At 45.3% G+C, this 20,910-nt stretch overlaps 1 protein-coding gene across 1 annotated transcript in view; it reads right to left on the reverse strand.

Annotated features, from left to right (window-relative positions):
• The window catches only part of DNAJC2 (DnaJ heat shock protein family (Hsp40) member C2), a 403,795-nt gene that overhangs the window by 217,165 nt on the left and 165,720 nt on the right, over window positions 1–20,910 (reverse strand). Inside the window, exon 11 of the mRNA XM_069229688.1 lies at window positions 8,740–8,828. Within this exon, the coding sequence (XP_069085789.1) occupies window positions 8,740–8,828 (89 nt within the window). The remainder of the gene's footprint in view (window positions 1–8,739; window positions 8,829–20,910) is intronic.

A 20,910-nucleotide genomic window follows, 5' to 3' on the forward strand; every position in this document is an offset into this window, starting at 1 on the left:
TGAACCCAGACGTTCTTAGCCATGCGTGCCTTCTAATGGTCACAGATGTATTAATTGTTCTTGCAGCTGTGTCTGCTGGGTCCATAGAAGAACGTATCTGGTTATTTGATATGTTCTGCCCTTCCTCAACCACCTGCTTTGCCCTCTTTTGTAGTTCCTTGGGAAGATGCTCGATGAGGTGTTGCATCTCATCCCAATGGGCTCTGTCATTGCGCGCAAGTAGTGCTTGAGAGTTAGCGATGCGCCACTGGTTTGCAGCTTGTACTGCGACTCTTTTCCCAGCTGCATCGAACTTGCGGCTCTCTTTATCCGAGGGTGGTGCATCCCCAGATGTGTGGGAGTTGGCTCTTTTCCGAGCTGCTCCTACTACGACGGAATCTGGTGGCAGCTGTGTGGTGATGAAAACAGGGTCTGTAGGAGGTGCCTTATACTTCTTTTCCACCCTTGGCGTTATTGCCCTACTTTTGACCGGCTCCTTGAATATTTCCTTTGCGTGCCGAAGCATACCTGGCAGCATAGGCAGGCTTTGGTAGGAGCTGTGGGTGGAGGAGAGGGTGTTGAATAAAAAGTCATCCTCGACTTGTTCTGAGTGGAGGTTTACGTTGTGGAATTGTGCTGCTCTAGCCACCACTTGAGAGTATGCTGAGCTGTCTTCTGGTGGTGAGGGCTTTGTTGGATATGCCTCCGGACTGTTGTCCGACACCGGGGCGTCATATAAGTCACAAGCGTCTTGATCCTGGTCACCTTGGCTCATGGTGGTGTGAGCCGGGGAATGTGACGGAGTTTGCGCTGGTGAGACGTTAATTACAGGTGGAGGAGAGGGTGGCGGAGTCACCTTTTTCACCATTTTTGTTTGTGGCGCCTGGTCTGTTTGAAACTCCAGTCTCCTTTTTCTCCTAATAGTGGGAAGGGTGCTTATTCTTCCCGTTCCCTGCTGTATGAAAATACGTTTTTGCGTATGGTCCACTTCGGTGGACTGCAGCTCTTCCTCAAACCTATGCTTTCGCATCTGAGAGGACAGTGATTGTTCCTCTGTATAAGAGCCTGGACCTGGGTCGGTTACGGGTTGTTTCGGCACCGAAACCCTGCCTGTATCTCTTTTCGGCTCCGAGGTGGCTTTTTTCTTTTTTGGCCTCGAAACCACTCGGCGTCGATCTTCGTCGGTGCCGCTGTCTCGGCGTCGAGCCGCTTCTACACCGCTATCTCGGTGTCGTTGCTTTTCTCCAGCACTTTCTCGATCCCGAGAAGGCTGCGTGCCGGTGTCTCGACCGGAGTCGGACGATCTCGGCACTGTTTTGGCCTTTTTCGGTCCCGATGGTCGGTCACCGAATTGATGGGTGGAGCCATGGCCTGGTGGCAGTGGCGTCCCCTGGGCCTTGTCACTTTTCTTCTGTGTTGTTTTCGATGTCTTACTCACGGTTCTTTGATCGTCGAATTCCTCGGAGTCCGATTCGTGGATCGAAAAGGTTTCTTCTTCCTCTTGTTCCTCGAACTCTCGGTGCGCTGTCGGCGTGGACGCCATCTGAAGTCTCCTGGCTCGACGGTCACGGAGTGTCTTTCGGGACCGGAATGCACGACAGGCCTCGCAAGTCTTCACTGTGCTCAGGCGACAGGCACAGGTTACAGACCAAATGTTGGTCTGTATACGGGTATTTGTTGTGGCATTTGGGACAAAAACGGAACGGGGTCCGTTCCATCGACGTTGTTCGACACGCAGTCGGGCCGACCAGGCCCCGACGGGGGATCGAAACTACCCCGAAGGGCACCGGAGCACGTCGATCTTCGATGCAGTGTTGACTCTAACTACACCGATCCCGAACGCAACAATACTGACGAAAATCTTCCGATACTAACTAATTTTCCGTTCCGAAACTCGGAGCGACAGGAACACGTCCGAACCCGATGGCAGAAAGAAAACAATCGAAGATGGAGTCGATGCCCATGCACAATGGAGACAGAAGGAGAAGTCACTCGGTCCCGTGACTCGAAAGACTTCTTCGAAGAAAAACAACTTGTAACACTCCGACCCAACACCAGATGGCGAGCTATGCAGAACATGTGTATCTACAGCGACAGATGCCATCGAACACAGAGATTTGACTTCTTCCTGTAACAGATGGATGTGTTCTGTGGATAGTTTGTGTTGTTTTGGTGGAATGTTTGGGGGGAGTTTGTATCATTTCTAGGCAATAATGACTGTGGATAATTGATAGTACCCAATTGTCTGTGGTAATGTTTTGCCAAGTGGTGTGGAACTGTTGCAGTCTTCCCCCCACAGGAGAGGTGTGGAGTGGAAGGGGATAAGCCAAGACACTGCTTAGGGTGCAGCAGAGTTTGTTTGGAAGTTTTAAACTTCCCACTATTTTTAGGATACTGATTGGTAGGTTGGTTTTGCCTGCAATGTGGATGCCTCTGCTGTTTGAGCTCTAAATCCACCTCTAAACCGAGGTTTCCGAAAGGATCCCCTGAATGGTGTGGTGTATAGTGCACCCACTGCTTTTGCGGTGTCTGAGTCTTTGCGTAATTTCTCAATTGCAGTGTCATCTTCTGGGCCAAAAAGTTGTTTTTATTGAACGCCATATTTAACACTGCTTGCTGGATTTCTGGTTTAAAACCTGAGGACCTGAGCCATGCATGCCTCCTTATTGTGACAGCAGTGTTGACACTCCTCGCAGCTGTGTCTGCTGCGTCTAGGGCAGACCTAATTTGATTATTGGTGATGACTTACCCTTCCTCCACTATTTTCTCCGCCCTTTTTTGATGTTCTTTGGGGAGATGCTGAATTAGGTCTTGCATCTCATCCCAATGGGCCCTGTCATATCTAACTAAAAACGACTGTGAGTTGGCTATCCTCCACCGATTCGCTGCCTGGGATGCAACCCTCTTCCCTGCAGCATCAAACTTCCTGTTTTCTTTGTCTGGTGGGGGTGCATCACCTGATGACTGAGTTTGCCCTTTTTCTGGCAGGGCTTACTACAACCGCATCTGGAGGGATTTGCTGATTTATGTAATAAGGATCAGAGGGAGGTGGTTTAGGAAGTTGGCTCTGTATGCACTATTTCAAAGTAAGGAATAGTATGCACAGAGTCCAAGGGTTCCCCTTAGAGGTAAGATAGTGGCAAAAAGAGATAATACTAATGCTCTATTTTGTGGTAGTGTGGTCGAGCAGTAGGCTTATCAAAGGAGTAGTGTTAAGCATTTGTTGTACACACACAAGCAATAAATGAGGAACACACACTTCGAGACAATTCCAGGCCAATAGGTTTTTGGTTAATTTATTTTAAGAACCACAGGTTCAAATTTTACATGTAATACTTCAAATGAAAGGTATTGCAGGTAGGTACTTTGGGAACTTTGAGTTAGCAAAATAGCATATACAGTTTTCACATAAATCACATATAGCTATTTTAAAACTAGACAGTACAATTTTCAACAGTTCCTGGGGGGAGTAAGAGTTTGTTAGTTTTTATAGGTAAGTAAACCACCTACGGGGTTCAAGTTTGGGTCCAAGGTAGCCCACCGTTGGGGGTTCAGAGCAACCCCAAAGTTACCACACCAGCAGCTCAGGGCCGGTCAGGTACAGAGGTCAAAGTGGTGCCCAAAACGCATAGGTTTCAATGGAGAAGGGGGTGCCCCGGTTCCAGTCTGCCAGCAGGTAAGTACCCGCGTCTTCGGAGGGCAGACCAGGGGGGTTTTGTAGGGCACCGGGGAGGGGCACAAGTCCACACAGAAAGTACACCCTCAGCGGCACGGGGCGGCCGGGTGCAGTGTGCAAACACGCGTCGGGTTTGTAATAGGAATCAATGGGAGACCAAGGGGTCTCTTCAGCGATGCAGGCAGGCAAGGGGGGGGGGGGGGGGGGGGGGGGGGTAATGGCTCCTCGGGGTAGCCACCACCTGGGCAAGGGAGAGGGCCATCTGAGGGTCACTACTGCACTAGAGTCCGGATCCTTCAGGTCCTGGGGGCTGTGGGTGCAGAGTCTTTACCAGGCGTCGGGATCAGAGGAGCAGGCAGTCGCAGTCGGGGGAGCCTCGGGATTCCCTCTGCAGGCGTCGCTGTGGGGGCTAAGTGGGGGCAACTCTGGCTACTCACGGTCTCGCAGTCCCCGGGGAGTCCTCCCTGAAGTGATTGTTCTCCAGAAGTCGAGCCGGGGGCGTCGGGTGCAGAGTAGCAAGTCTCACGCTTCCGGCGGGAAACGCAAGTTGTTTTAAAGTTGCTCCTTTGTTACAAAGTTGCGGTCTTGGGTGAATAGAGCCGCTGTCCTCAGGAGTTCTTGGTCCTTCTAGATGCAGGGCAGTCCTCTGAGGCTTCAGAGGTCGCTGGTCCCTGGGGAGAGCGTCGCTGGAGCAGTGTCTTTAGAAGGGGGGAGACAGGCCGGTAGAGCTGGGGCCAAAGCAGTTGGTGTCTCCGTCTTCTCTGCAGGGTTTTTCAGCTTAGCAGTCCTCTTCTTCTTAGCTTGCGGGAATCTATCTTGCTTGGTTCTGGGAGACCCTAAATACTCGATTTAGGGGTGTGTTTAGGTCTGGGAGGGCAGTAGCCAATGGCTACTGTCCTTGACGGTGGCTACACCCTCTTTGTGCCTCCTCCCTGAGGGGAGGGGGGCACATCCCTATTGCTATTGGGGGAATCCTCCATCTGCAAGATGGAGGATTTCTAAAAGTCAGAGTCACCTCAGCTCAGGACACCTTAGGGGCTGTCCTGACTGGCCAGTGACGACTCCTTGTTTTTCTCATTATCTCTCCTGGACTTGCTGCCAAAAGTGGGGGCTGTGTCCAGGGGGCGGGCATCTCCACTAGCTGGAGTGCCCTGGGGCATTGTAACACAAAGCCTGAGCCTTTGAGGCTCACTGCTAGGTGTTACAGTTCCTGCAGTGGGGAGGAGTTAAGCACCTCCACCCAGAGCAGGCTTTGGTTTCTGTCCTCACAGAGCACAAAGGCCCTCACCACATGGGGTCAGAAACTCGTCTCTCAGCAGCAGGCTGGCACAGACCAGTCAGTCCTGCACTGAACAATTGGGTAAAATACAGGGGGTATCTCTAAGATGCCCTCTGTGTGCATTTTTTTATAAATCCAACACTGGCATCAGTGTGGGTTTATTATTCTAAGAAGTTTGGTACCAAACTTCCCAGTATTCAGTGTAGCCATTCTGGAGCTGTGGAGTTCGTTTTTGACAGACTCCCAGACCATATTCTCTTATGGCTACCCTGCACTTACAATGTCTAAGGTTTTGCTTAGACACTGTAGGGGTATAGTGCTCATGCACCTATGCCCTCACCTGTGGTATAGTGCACCCTGCCTTAGGGCTGTGAGGCCTGCTAGAGGGGTGAATAACTATGCCACAGGCAGTGTGAGGTTGGCATGGCACCCTGAGGGGAGTGCCATGTCGACAGTCATTTTCTCCCCACCAGCACACACAAGCTGGAAAGCAGTGTGTCTGTGCTGAGTGAGGGGTCCCTAGGGTGGCATAAGACATGCTGCAGCCCTTAGAGACCTTCTCTGGCATCAGGGCCCTTGGTACCAGGGGTACCAGTTACAAGGGACTTACCTGGGTGCCAGGGTTGTGCCAATTGTGGAGACAATGGTACATTTTAGGTGAAAACACTGGTGCTGGGGGCTGGTTAGCAGGGTCCCAGCACACTTCTCCGTCAAGTCAGCATCAGTATCAGGCAAAAAGTGGGGGGTAACTGCAACAGGGAGCCATTTCTTTACACTGGGGATGAATCTCCCATTCGTGTGTTTGTTGGTGATCTCGACTGAGATTGTCGGCCAACTGGTTTTGAATCTCTGGGATATACTGTGCTATTAGGCGAATGTGATTGTGAATCGCCCAATGACAAATCTTTTGTGCTAAGAGACAGTTGTGATGAGTGTGTCCCTCCTTGTTTAGGTAATACATTGTTGTCATGTTGTCTATTTTGACAAGAATGTGTTTGTGGGCTATTAGTGGGAGAAATGCTTTCAATGCTAGAAACACTGCTAACAGTTCTAAATGATTTATGTGGAGCTGTTTTTGGTGAACGTCCCATTGTCCTTGTATACTGTGCTGGTTGAGGTGTGCTCCCCACCCCATCATGGAAGCATCTGTTGTGATCACGTATTGAGGCACTGGGTCTTGGAATGGCCGCTCTTGGTTTAAATTTATAGGGTTCCACCATTGAAGCGAGGAGTGTGTCTGGCGGTCTATCAACACTAGATCTTGAAGTTGACCCTGTGCTTGTGTCCATTGTGTTGCTAGGCACTGTTGTAAGGGCCACATGTGTAGTCTTGCGTTTAGGACAATGGCTATGCATGAAGACATCATGCCTAGGTGTTTCATTACAAACCTCACTTGATAGTGTTGGTTTGGGTACATGTTTAATATTGCATTTTGGAAGGCTTGTACCCTTTGTGGGCTTGGAGTGGCAATCCCCTTTTGTGTGTTGATTGTTGTTCCTAAGTATTGTTGTATTTGGCACAGTTGTAGATGTGATTTTTGGTAGTTTAGGGAGAACCCTAGTTTGTGTAGTGTTTTTATGACATATTGTGTGTGTTGAAAACACTGTTGCTGAGTGCTGGTTTTTATTAGCCAGTCGTCTAAGTAAGGGAATACGTGCATATGCGGTCTCCTGATGTGAGCAGCTACTACTGCAAGGCATTTTGTGAATACCCTTGGGGCTGTGGTTATGCCGAATGGTAATACCTTGAATTGGTAATGCACTCCTTGGATTACAAACCTTAAGTATTTCCTGTGTGAAGGATGTATGGGTATGTGGAAATAAGCATCCTTGAGATCTAATGTTGCCATGTAGTCTTGGTGTTTCAGCAAGGGAATCACGTCTTGAAGTGTCACCATGTGAAAGTGGTCTGATTTGATGTAAAGATTCAGTGTTCTGAGGTCTAATATGGGTCTCAGTGTTTTGTCCTTTTTGGGATTAGGAAATACAGGGAGTAAATCCCTGTTCCTTTTTGATGGTTGGGTACCAGTTCTATTGCTTCTTTTTGTAACGGTGCTTGGACTTCTATTTGTAACAGGTCTAAGTGTTGTTTGGACATATTGTGTGCTCTTGGAGGCACATCTGGTGGCAAATGTAGGAATTCTATGCAATAACCATATTGGATAATGGCTAGGACCCATGCGTCCGTAGTTATGTGTTCCCAGATGTTGTAAAAATCTGTCAGTCTCCCTCCCACTGGTGTTGTGTGGTGGGGGTTTGTGACATTGAAGTCACTGTTTAGTTTGTGGGGTTTTTGGGCTCTGGAATTTCCCTCTTGGTTTAGGGAACTGCCCAACCCCTATATTGTCCTCGAAAGCCTCCTCTTTGATATTGACCCTGATATGTGGGTCTGACTTGTGAGGTGGAAGGTTCTGTGGTCTGGCCCCGAAACCCCCCTCTAAACTGCGGCTTCTTAAAAGTGCCTCTGCTATGTGGGGAGTAGAGCGCGCCCATGGCTTTGGCCCAAAAAACTTTATGAAGAAAAATCCTTCGAGCAAGTCAAATTACATCTATCTGTCAGTCTGGCAAACCACCTTTCTGCAATACAGAAGGGTTTTTCCTGAGCCCAGCTAAGCCCAGGTGGCTCATAGTCATGCCTAATATCTCAGTATTTCTTCTATCTCTTCAGGGTGTAATCCACATTCAAACATACAGCTGTATCTATCCAATGGATTCTTCTCTCTTTGCATTCTTCCATCCACACTAAGCATTAAATCCATGGTCCTATGTGCAGAGCTCTGCTGATGCTACGGCTCTGTTTGTGCTCTGTGAAAACTACAATAAAAAAAAACAGCTGAACCCCATCCCCCTCAAAAATGTTTTCCTTACTTTTAAAGAAGACGAACATATCTATATATATATATATATATATATCTATATCTATATATATATATATATATTTATATATATATGCATCTGCAGCTACACATGCCATCGAACATATATATATATATATATATATACATACACACACACACACACACACATATATATATATTTCTAACCCTATTTGTTTTTCGGGATGCACAAATCCTTTTATATGATTAAAGTGATTTTCATTTTTAAGTTTTACTGTTGTGAAGGTGGGAAGCTTTACTTGCCATGCTTTTCCAGAGAATAAGTGCTGGAATGCAACATTATATTTCACTTCAGTTTATTGGTTCAGCTGAGAAGAAATCTTTCAAAATATCGGTAAAGTCAGGTCTCCTCATCAGAAAATTAGCTCCACTGGAGGTTATGCAGGCAATGTCTATACACCCTGATGGAGGGGAAAGATTAGGAATGAGAAGTGGTACAATTTGCTATGATATGCGTGACACACAGGACCAATAAAAAAGAAAGGGGGGGGGGGGAGTCAAGGGGAGAGGGAGGGTAGTAATCTGTTCTTTGTTCTGGTCTTGTCATAAGTCTGTCCCAGTGAACATTCACCTTAGCGGTGTCCATTGCTGATTGTAATCGTAGTTTAAAGCCTCTGGACATCAAGAGCTCTCTAACAGCAGTGAGTCCTTAGTTTCAGAAATCACAGCTTAGATTGGTTGACGGACAAAGTTATGCGCTGTGTGTAGTTTCCAACAGCTGAAGCATGATCAGCTTGTGGCTGTGCCAATGAGAAGTACAACTGAATGCACAAATATATGTAGACAAAAAACCTTTCTTCACCACACAATGCATGCACAAACCACAATAACCCTCAATATTAGCAAACGTTATGCACAAATAACAGAACACTCACACTATTCAAACTATACAGAGGTACAGGAACATACCTAATAAGCTCAAGACGATCACACAGCTTTTCCACTTCTTCCATCATTTTAACGCTTTCAGCTTCATTATCCGAAAAATAATTCCAGTTCTGCAGACAAAACACAAGCAAATACAGAACAAAATTTGACAATGAAATAGCAATACATCCTGTGCACTGCCACCTCACCTGAGACTTTAGAGTATATATGTTGCATGACTTAAATGTGTTAAACGTGTTAATAAAATAAAAGAAAGAACACAAATTCTGGGCTAGGTTTAAGAAATGCTGAACTTGCCACTACCTGGCAATATGATGGGGACGAAATCTGCATTCTACAATTATTTATAGTGGATTAGTCATAAGAGGATCTATGATATTCTTTAAAAGAAAAAGTTACTTGAGTCGCAAAGGAAGTTTATTGGTGACCTAACCAGAGTGCTCTGGACCCACATCAATGAAGAGCAGAAAAAAACAGAATGCCTCCTGGCACCCAAAATCCTCCTGCGGCAGCATGTCCGAAGACGCAGTTGGAGCGGTTTGGCATGGAGAACTATTTCTAGGGAAAAGCTTGCAGGACCAGTCTGAAGCCTGGAAAAATAATTGTGGAGGTGAGGAGGCTGCTGGAAATAAATCTACCAGAAGCATGTGTCCTCAATTGCAGCACAGGCTGCATCCACTATGGATTGCAAAGATATTGTGGTGGTAGACACCGTTAGGAAGGTTGATCTAGACTGCCCATGGTATTACCATACGAAGAGTGCTAGTTCACTTGTTTCACCTGCGCCGTTTACTGCTGTGCCACGGAACCAGAGACTCGCTGTACTGGGAGCGGTCAATGCAGCCTCCTCTGCAACCTGTCAGAAATTAAACTAGTCCAGGCGGCTTTCCTGTCCTGTAGGCTCAATTCAGGCTGAAAACAGAACCTCTCGCTCCTGGTATGCAGGAGCAGTACAGAATTACCTAACTGGTAGTCTTTCAAACTAAACAGGCTTGCCAGCTACATCACAAAAGGGTGAGGTGCCAGAGCTGGAGTAAGGAGGCTGGAACAAAAAATAGGCAATTTGGAGCCTCTCTCCAGCCTTCAGATGAGCTGGAGGCCAAACACCACCACAGTCTTGTGATGAGCGAGAAAGCAAATGAGTTGTCACTCTAGTACCATTATGTTGATAAAATGCAGTAAAGGCTTAACTTGGTATCCTTCTAACTCTAGTTAGTAAATCTGGTTATTGTACTTTCAAAAGAAAAAATTTAATTGTCTCCGACAGATGGTCATAAGTAAACACAAATGTGCAAGCTCTTGTATTACTAATTGGAGGAAAGGACCTCTTTCTGTATGATCACCCCCCATGTTTTGTAACTGATGCTGCTCGTTTTTCAACTCTGTGGTACACGGGGAGCTGCTGTCCAGGCCGCAGTACATGTGCTCTGATCACCAAGGTACGTGTACAATTGGCTAAAACCAAATGGCTAATTTAACCTACATATCAGAACCAAGTAAATGGTACAAGAGGTACCAGGGGTAGTTAAATGTCACTAGTGGGCTGCAGCACTTAATTTTGCCACCACTATTGTGACAAGGTGAAAACAAGAGTCTATGCCTGCGGCTGCAGCCATGGCAGTCAGCTTTTGTAGGAAGTTGGCTCTGTATGTGCTATTTCAAAGTAAGGAATAGCAGGCACAGAGTCCCAGGGTTCCCCTTAGAGGTAAAATAGTGGTAAAAAGAGATAATACTAATGCTCTATTTTGTGGTAGTGTGGTCGAGCAGTAGGCTTATCCAAGGAGTAGTGTTAAGCATTTGTTGTACATACACATAGACAATAAATGAGGTACACACACTCAGAGACAAATCCAGCCAATAGGTTTTGTATAGAAAATTCTTTTCTTAGTTTATTTTAAGAACCACAGGTTCAAATTTAACATGTAATATCTTGTTTGAAAGGTATTGCAGGTAAGTACATTAGGAACTTTGAATCATTTCAATTGCATGTATACTTCTCAAGTTATTCACAAATAGCTATTTCAAAAGTGGACAGTGCAATTTTCACAGTTCCTGGGGGAGGTAAGTTTTTGTTAGTTTTACCAGGTAAGTAAGACACTTACAGGGTTCAGTTCTTGGTCCAAGGTAGCCCACCGTTGGGGGTTCAGAGCAACCCCAAAGTTACCACACCAGCAGCTCAGGGCCGGTCAGGTGCAGAGTTCAAAGTGGTGCCCAAAACGCATAGGCTTCAATGAAGAGAAGGGGGTGCCCCGGTTTCAGTCTGCCAGCAGGTAAGTACCCGCGTCTTCGGAGGGCAGACCAGGGGGGTTTTGTAGGGCACCGGGGGACACACAAGCCCACACAGAAATTTCACCCTCAGCGGCGCGGGGGCAGCCGGGTGCAGTGTTAGAACAAGCGTCGGGTTCGCAATGGAAGTCAATGAGAGATCAAGGGATCTCTTCAGCGCTGCAGGCAGGCAAGGGGGGGCTTCCTCGGGGAAACCTCCACTTGGGCAAGGGAGAGGGACTCCTGGGGGTCACTTCTGCAGTGAAAGTCCGGTCCTTCAGGTCCTGGGGCTGCGGGTGCAGGGTCTTTTCCAGGCGTCGGGACTTAGGTTTCAGAGAGTCGCGGTCAGGGGAAGCCTCGGGATTCCCTCTGCAGGCGGCGCTGTGGGGGCTCAGGGGGGACAGGTTTTGGTACTCACAGTCGTAGAGTAGTCCGGGGGTCCTTCCCTGAGGTGTTGGTTCTCCACCAGCCGAGTCGGGGTCGCCGGGTGCGGTGTTGCACGTCTCACGCTTCTTGCGGGGAGATTGCAGGGTTCTTTAAAGCTGCTTCTTTGGATAAAGTTGCAGTCTTTTTGGAGCAGGTCCGCTGTCCTCTGGAGTTTCTTGTCGTCGTCGAAGCAGGGCAGTCCTCAGAGGATTCAGAGGTCGCTGGTCCCTTTGGAAGGCGTCGCTGGAGCAGAGTTCTTTGGAAGGCAGGAGACAGGCCGGTGAGTTTCTGGAGCCAAGGCAGTTGTTGTCTTCTGGTCTTCCTCTGCAGGGGTTTTCAGCTGGGCAGTCCTTCTTGTTGTTGCAGGAATCTAATTTTCTAGGGTTCAGGGTAGCCCTTAAATACTAAATTTAAGGGCGTGTTTAGGTCTGGGGGGTTAGTAGCCAATGGCTACTAGCCCTGAGGGTGGGTACACCCTCTTTGTGCCTCCTCCCAAGGGGAGGGGGTCACAATCCTAACCCTATTGGGGGAATCCTCCATCTGCAAGATGGAGGATTTCTAAAAGTTAGAGTCACCTCAGCTCAGGACACCTTAGGGGCTGTCCTGACTGGCCAGTGACTCCTCCTTGTTATTCTCATTATTTTCTCCGGCCTTGCCGCCAAAAGTGGGGGCCGGAGGGGGCGGGCAACTCCACTAGCTGGAGTGTCCTGCGGTGCTGTGACAAAGGGGTGAGCCTTTGAGGCTCACCGCCAGGTGTTACAGCTCCTGCCTGGGGGAGGTGTTAGCATCTCCACCCAGTGCAGGCTTTGTTACTGGCCTCAGAGTGACAAAGGCACTCTCCCCATGGGGCCAGCAACATGTCTCTAGTGTGGCAGGCTGCTGGAACTAGTCAGCCTACACAGACAGTCGGTTAAGTTTCAGGGGGCACCTCTAAGGTGCCCTCTGGGGTGTATTTTGCAATAAAATGTACACTGGTATCAGTGTGCATTTATTGTGCTGAGAAGTTTGATACCAAACTTCCCAGTTTTCAGTGTAGCCATTATGGTGCTGTGGAGTTCGTGTTTGACAAACTCCCAGACCATATACTCTTATGGCTACCCTGCACTTACAATGTCTAAGGTTTTGTTTAGACACTGTAGGGGGTACCATGCTCATGCACTGGTACCCTCACCTATGGTATAGTGCACCCTGCCTTAGGGCTGTAAGGCCTGCTAGAGGGGTGACTGACCTATACTTGCATAGGCAGTGAGAGGCTGGCATGGCACCCTGAGGGGAGTGCCATGTCGACTTACTCGTTTTGTTCTCACTAGCACACACAAGCTGGTAAGCAGTGTGTCTGTGCTGAGTGAGAGGTCTCCAGGGTGGCATAAGACATGCTGCAGCCCTTAGAGACCTTCCTTGGCACCAGGGCCCTTGGTACTAGAAGTACCAGTTACAAGGGACTTATCTGGATGCCAGGGTCTGCCAATTGTGGATACAAAAGTACAGGTTAGGGAAAGAACACTGGTGCTGGGGCCTGGTTAGCAGGCCTCAGCACACTTTCAATTGTAAACATAGCATCAGCAAAGGCAAAAAGTCAGGGGGCAACCATGCCAAGGAGGCATTTCCTTACAGCTTTAAACTGCCAACTCAAAATAAACCTTTCTGCCACATCAAATCCTTCCTGTTTAATACTAATAAGGCATCCCTAGGGAAGGCCTTGGTAGCCCACCCAGCAGAGTGCTTCATATTAAAAAAAGAACTGAATGTTCCTTTTCTGCTTATCATACCCTGTTGGAAAGTGCCCTCTTACTTGGCATGGTTACCCCAATTTTCTGCCTGATTGCCAGTGTGTTTGACTGTGTTCACTGGGATCCTGCTAACCAGGATTCCAGCGACTATGCTCTTTCCCTTCTAAATTGGTAACTGTACCTTCTTCTTCCCACAATTGGCACACTGGTCCCCCCATGTAAGTCCCTAGTATATGGTACTTAGGTATCCAGGGCACTGTGGTAACAGGAGATCCCTATGAGCTGCAGCAGTTGTTCTAACACCCATGGGGAGCCCATGGGGGGCTGCCATTGCAGTCTGCGTGAAACAGGTGTATGCACCTGTTTTCACTACAGGTCACTACACTACAGGTCATTACAAGTCACCCCTATGGTAGGCCCTCTCAGCCCAGAGGGCAGGGTGCAAGTACATGTGTGAGGGAACCCCTGCACTAGCAGAGGTGCCCCCACAAACTCAAGGCCCATTTTCCTGGACTTTGTGAGTGCAGGACGCCATTTTACACATATACTGGACATAGGTCACTACCTATGTCCAGCTACATAATGGTAACTCCGAACCTGGCCATCAGAACAGAGATGGATATAATACAAAATGGGCACAGAACAAAACAAGAGGTTCTAAAAAGCATGTGACATTTTCCGATACAGTACTGAATTGGAAGAAGAAAATATTTCTGAATGGAGGAGAACCACATAGAGGGAATGGCAGGACCTAGTAAAGATAACCCTAATTTAATAATATATATATATATATTTTTTTTTTTTTAAGATCAGAGGAGGTTTCTTCAAAATCCCGGAGGCAGGGGAAGTGAACGAGGATCCTATCAATATCACAATTCAGGCCCCAGGAAGCAATACTTGAAAACATGAAGCCAGGAGGAGTGGCAGTAGAAGAAATTCAAGCACCTATAATCAACCTGTCTTCAAGGTTTCTGAGTATAGATGAAAGGGATGTTTTAGGAATGGGTGTAGGATTTGCTCCCCCCTTCTCCCCCAGATAAATATGCAATAGAAAGTGATATTAGAGATCTTTTTTGAAAAATTAGATAAAAAAAAAAAAATTATTTGAGGGCATCGATTTAGCGCCAAAGGAAATCAAATCAGGGTTAAAGCAACCATCATTGTGGACACCCTCTTGACAGATGGTGAGTAAAGAGGCAGAACCATTTGAAAGAGTAGTAGAAAAAGGATGGTGGATCTATTTACCAAAGGATTTTCGAACTAAAACAATCTGACAAAGAACAAGGAGAAGCATTAAAGGGGTTAGAGAATTGTGATGATATTACGATAAAACCAGGTGATAAACGAGGTAATAGTGATTATGAATACAGAGGACTATATCAAAAGGATGAATGATCTACTTCAGGTAGCACAACACTCTAGGAAATCCAGTAGAGAAGTATGGTCAGCGTTGGGAATAAAAATAAAGGAAGCTCCACATCTAGCAAAAGGGGATGATTTGATTTGTAAAGAGGAGTATGACTTCCTATATAATGAACATCCTATGATACCAGCTTTATACGGCCTACCTAAAATTCATAAGAATTTAAGTGATCCACCTATGAAGCTGATTATCTCAAGCTCTCTGAGTAAATATGTGGACTGTTTTTCAAAACCATTAGTATCTCAACAACCCTTGTATATTAAGGATACAACTGATACGATTTCCAAAATAGAGAGAATATGCTTTGATACCAACAGGGAATGGCTTGTAACACTAGACACTGAAGCCCTGTATACTAATATTCCACAGGAAGCTACAGTAAAAATGCTTAAGCAGAGGCTATGTGATGAAGGAGGCAATATTTCCCCCCATGCAGAGTTAGAGTGGGTTGAGATTCTATTGAAAAACAATATTTTTTAATTTAATGATGACATTTTTTGTGAGGTAAAGGGGACCAGCATGGGACCCACTGGTGATCCAAGTTTAACCTGTCTTTATGTAGGTTAATTGGAGGAAAAACATATACATAATGAGATGGCTCCATTCTATGAGAATGTAAGAGAAATTGGTTACACTTCATAGACACCATATTTTTTCATTAGGCAAGGCAATAAAGAAGACTTAGATTCCTTTATTCTCTGGTTAAACTGTGGAGATCCGAACCTTAAATTTACGTCAACGGTGAGTCCGTTGGAATGTGATTTTTTTTTTTTAGCTATAAAGATCAAAGCAGTGTAGATGAAGTTAGAGGTAGTGTTATATACAAGGCCAACTGACAGAAACACCCTATCGCATTACACTAGTAGCCACCCAAGGTTTCAGAAAGATAACAGACAATTTGGCCAATTTCTTAGTCTTAGACGAAATTGCACAAATAGGGAGTATTTGGAGATACATACAAAAACACTGGAAAGAAAATTACTGGCTCATGGTAATCCCCAAAAATTAATTAGGAAAGCATACAAGAGAGCAAAATATTAAAACAGGGACATTCTTTTAGAAGGGAGACACAAAGTGCAGGATAATAGTAGAATTGGATGCATTACTAACTATACCAGTATTAGCAATAAGATAAATTTGATTAACAAAATTGGACACTTTTAAATGGAAGCAAAGGGGGTGATTAAAAAAAAAAAAACCTGTTTGCCTTTAGAAGAAATAAGACAATAAGAAACCATCTAGTACATACCTATAGAGAACCAAAGAGGGTCCAGCAAAGAGATATAAGGGATGGAAGTAAATTAAGAGGAAAATTTACAGGTGGTATCTGTTGTAATTGTAATTCCATTATGAGGGGAGAAGTAGTGGAACTAAATGGGGTGAATCAATTCCTAAAAGACATGGTAAACTTCAGGACAAAACATTAAATAACAATGTAATAAAGGATATATAGGAGAGACAGGCAGAGGGATTAGATTTAGGTTAAATGAACATAGATCAGCTATACGAACCAAGAAGAAAAATGCCCCTTTAATTGAACACTTTATGAAACAATCATAATGAAGATGACTTGAGATGGTGTATATTAGAGAAGATTAAGGGAACAAGACGAGGGGGTGACATGTACAAGAAAAGCAAACAGAGGGTTTTTTACATGTGCAAATTTAGAACGTTTAAGGAAGGTTGAATAAAAGAGAGGAATGGGAATCTTTAATAAAATGAGAATTTAAAAGTAAGGTTTTTGGTAAGAGGGAAGTATAATTCCATGTGATTTTATATAACTTAAATAATGATAAGCATAATAAGTTTGAAATAGAATTAAAATGATGATAGAAATTCGATCCTGATTAAATGCCAAATTAATTTGGCAAAGACACCTAAATAACATATAGGCTTTCACATAGAGATAGGGTTTTAGGGGTTTGTGCAAGTTTGAGAACACTACACCAGAGTTGAGCATCAGTCTGATCCAAAGATGGCGACACTCGTACAATTCGATATAAATACAGTGACGAGACAGTAACAATCGAGGATTGTCAACATGTCAGTAGTGAGAAACTAAAGTAAAAAGGATGACAGAAACTCAATTCCGATTAAATGTTTAAAACTAACCCGGGTAAGATATAGAAAATATATATATGATTGCCCCTGGGAAAGGGCCCGATGGTTATGAATGCAAGGCTTAAGACACTGGAACAGAAGTGAGCGAAGTTATCCTGATTTTAATATGGCAGCGCCCTAGGCGAAAAAAGAAAAAAAAGAAAGGACAAAACGAAAAGCAAGAATAGCACGTATGGGGATATCATGATGCCTATACATAATTATCAAGGTGGCGGGCGGTGATTCCAGTGAGAAATAAGAGGAGGGACGCCATTGAACAGGTGAGCATGGCAAAGGGCGATTTATTTAAATAGAACTTGTCAAATGACTGGATAGTTTGACTCTAAAAGACAGGGGATTAAAAACCAATTTTCTTTTATACTAGGGATACAACGAGGCTCCCATAAGGTAAACTACGCTTTATATGCGCCAATTTATAAACGGAGACGCAATAGTCACAAAAAACGGGATAGGACCCACTGAATAGAACGTGGACCCAAGAGGTGAGCAAGGTGATGGTGTTGGAGAGATTTATGAATATAAAAGGGCCTGACAGTTTGATTTAAAATGGGGATTTACATTTTTCCTAGAGTCAGGAGAAAGTGAAGCTCCCATTGCGTTACACGCCAATTGAAATACGGAGGCGCAATAGCTAAAAAAGTGAGACTGAAATCCATTCCTAGAGAAGGGGGACTCAGTAGGTGAGCATGGCTCAAAAAGGGATTTAAAATGCCTAAAGATATTTAAAATAGTCTATAATCACCGAAAAATTCCCTATAGTTGATTGGAGCCTGGGTAAGAACTAAAGATTAAATATAAAAAGGAGCACATCAATCTGGAAGGACATAAAGAGGCCAAAATTGGTCAAAATGTTTTATTTACAGTATTTTAAAATGTCTGAGGCTGGTACAGGATATAATGCACTAAGAAATGTAGAAATGTTTTTTTTTTAATAATGGTGAAAATATTAATGTACAGAAATGCTTATACATGGGAGTAATTTTGATTTTATTGGGAAAAGAATGAGAAGTGGAAAAATATGAGGAAACAATGGTAGTAGATATAAAACACTGCCGTTGTTAAATCCTTTCAGTTGAACACTAGGACATTTTTAAAATTGATTTGTATATATTTTCAGTTAATCTTGTGAGAGAACGGTTTAGTAATGAACTTGTCCTTAAGAAGATGGTGTGAACCAATTGAAAACCACCGAAACGCTGCGTTGACAGTCTTTTTTTGAATGTGTGTATGAGATGGTATTTTAGATTGTATGAGGAATGTAGTTTTTTTAAGTGGGGATTTGCATGGTTTTAATGTAATTGGATGAAAAATATTTTTATAGAATTTGGATGTAATATCTAATACAGAGGTATTATGTATATGCATTGAAAATAAATACAAAAAATGATTATATGTTGTGGTCCAACTAGGGTATTTAATTTGTGATGGGTTAGTACGGCTACAAATGAGTTGCCAGTAACACATTTTAATCTAAATGGGCTTGTAACAATTCCCAAAGGGAAAATTCTTTTGTTTGTGCATATATTTTAACCTTGTCCTTTTGGGATTTGAAGGGGTACCTCTCTAATTTGTTTGGATTTTAGAAAGTCGCCACTTTGTTGCCCAAATCTTATGTGATCTTTCCTGCCTAGCTGCACACACAAGACAACATGCTGCTTACCCTGATAGGACGAGTCCAGCACTCCAAGGACAGGAGCAAAGACAACTGCTGAAGGGAGGAAGTGTTTCCTCCTGCAGCACAATGACTACTGGGTAGTGATCACAGACGGCACAGCTTCAAAGAAGATACTGTCTTAATGAAGCAAATGGTGATCACACATTCACCTGCCTGCTGTTTGTGTAGGCAGACAGGCTGGCATCTCCTCCAGAGGGGGAAACCGGTTGTAAAACTGGTTGACCAGGAGGAGTGGGCGATTATGCTGGGTACACCTCAGGGGTGTGCCCAGGGCTCCTCACAGTGGACGAAGGCTTGCACCGTCTTGAGTTCAGGTAAAGAGGGGTATCCTGGGATTGTTTGGATACAAAGCCCACAGAGGTGTAAAATGGGAAGAGAAGCCTTGTGAGAGTTACTGCCCCATTGGCTAGTGCGTCCTGACTTACCACAAAGAAGTCAATGGCATGAAAGTGGCACCCAAGACTCGCAGTCCTCAGATCGCTACTGGATTGGAAAGAAAACAGAAGAACTGCTCCTCCTGTACCCTAGACCCAGCAAAGACTGCCCATGAGGAACCCGCAAAGAGCTCTGTTCCTACTGTGCCCACTTATAGAACAGAGCTCTATTGTACGAAGACTGAAGAAGTCAGTTCAAGGGCTAGGTAGCTAGCCAAAAGTTAAAAGGAACCTGTACTTGTCGAAAGTCCAGCTACCAGGAAATCCTGTCTGCCGCTGGATGAAAAAGTGCCTGACCTACCCGAGGTGTCCCCAAATACATGGGACACGTGGTCAACATCGAAGTGGACTCTGGTTGACCTCCAGGAAATAAGCGCTCACAAACAGGTAACAGCTGAATACAATTGGACCCAGGAGACTCGTTGCCCAGTGGTAACGGGACCTGAACTAGACTCCCGAGCCCCACTCCTCCCCCTAATCCCCATACCCCCCTCGACAGAGACTGAGACCTAAAGTCAGTCACAACCCCTGACGCTTGTGGATACAAGGGTGGCCTCAGGAATACTCATAGCAGCTCTGCAGCATCTTCAGCTTCCTGCATCAGGGTCACTTCCTAGCTGGAACTCGTTAAAGGAGGAAAAGACACACAGGACCCAAAGATGACTGAATAGCGACAGGTAAATGTCTCCCTTTACCTAAGTTGTAATCTTGTCGCTTCACATTCTGTTATCTATTAGCCTGTCATGAAGTGCTAGGGTCCAAACACTGCAGGTTGTTGTTCTTCAAAGTCTTTGTTTTGAGACTACAGCAAGCACAAAATGACTTCTGGTAATGATATATATTTTTTTTAAATCAATGGAAAGACTCCACCTCTGAATATACACAGCCTTAATTGCAGTACACAGGCTGTCAATGGATCAATCAATCAGGAATTTGTAAAGCGCACTACTCACCCGTGAGGGTCTCAAGGCGCTGGGGGGGGGGGGGAGATGGCAAACGGGGTTCTGTCTAGCCCAATATCATTTTTCAATCCCTCTGCATCATGCGCAGAGCCCTTTATAAAGCCAATTCCTATATCAAACCCTAGATCACCAAACGTATGCCACTGAGAAGTGATATGTGTAGGAAAGTTCCCCCTTTTTGAACAAGGTCACTCCCACTTTCTGCCATTCATATTGAGGTTTTCGACTGAGGTGCACTGGGTTCCTGTTAAACAGGTCCCCAGTGCCAGTGCTCTTTCCCAAAAACACAGTAAAAGGTCTAATTGTTCACAATTGGCACCTACTCTAGTACCTCTGTATGTCCCTATTAAACCCCCCCCACCCCAGTCACTGTATCTAAATATATTTAAGTCACCCCTACAGCAGGCCCTGGAGCCCTAAGACAGGGTGCATTATGTTTGATATGAGGACATATCTGGATGATCAGCTATGCCCCTGTGATGTTCAGTTTAATTACTTAGACACTGCAAGCGAGCCGATAAGCCATCTTAAGGTATGTAATGGGTGCTAATCAACAAGTTACTAAGCTACATAATGGCTTTACTGAAACCTACAGTGTTTGGTATCAAACGCCTCGTCTTAATAAATCCAGACTGATACCAGTCTTGGATTTAATATGAAATGCACCCAGAGGGCACCTTAGAGGTCCCCTCTAAAATCTACTAGCCGTCTAGAGTGCTGGCTGATTGGTACCGACCAGTCTGCCACCACAGACATGTTTCTGACCCCCTCAAAGTGAGAGCCAGCGCTCTCAAGAGGCCAAAATTAATACTTGTTCAAGAGGAAAGTGTTATCACCTCCTCCAGCAGGACGGCTAGTGAATCTGCATACCAAGGCCAGGGACTTCAAAGACCCTGCTGCCTTTGGTATGCAACCCTGTTTTCCCCCAGACCTAGGAGTTAGCACCCCCTGCCCGGAGGCTCATTTGGCACCAGGACAGGCAGGAAATTAGCTATGCAGGTACGCATGGTGCACTACCAGGCTAGTCACACCCCTAAGGTGGGCAGTCTGATGTTCTCCACGAAAGAAGGGTTTCACCACCTTGTTTTTGGTGGAACTAGAAACTTTGGGACAGGGTTATACCCTCTTTCTACAGGAAGTGGTCACATAGGGGGTG

Source organism: Pleurodeles waltl, chromosome 4_1 (assembly GCF_031143425.1).
Source record: "Pleurodeles waltl isolate 20211129_DDA chromosome 4_1, aPleWal1.hap1.20221129, whole genome shotgun sequence".
NCBI classification, from domain to species: domain Eukaryota; kingdom Metazoa; phylum Chordata; class Amphibia; order Caudata; family Salamandridae; genus Pleurodeles; species Pleurodeles waltl.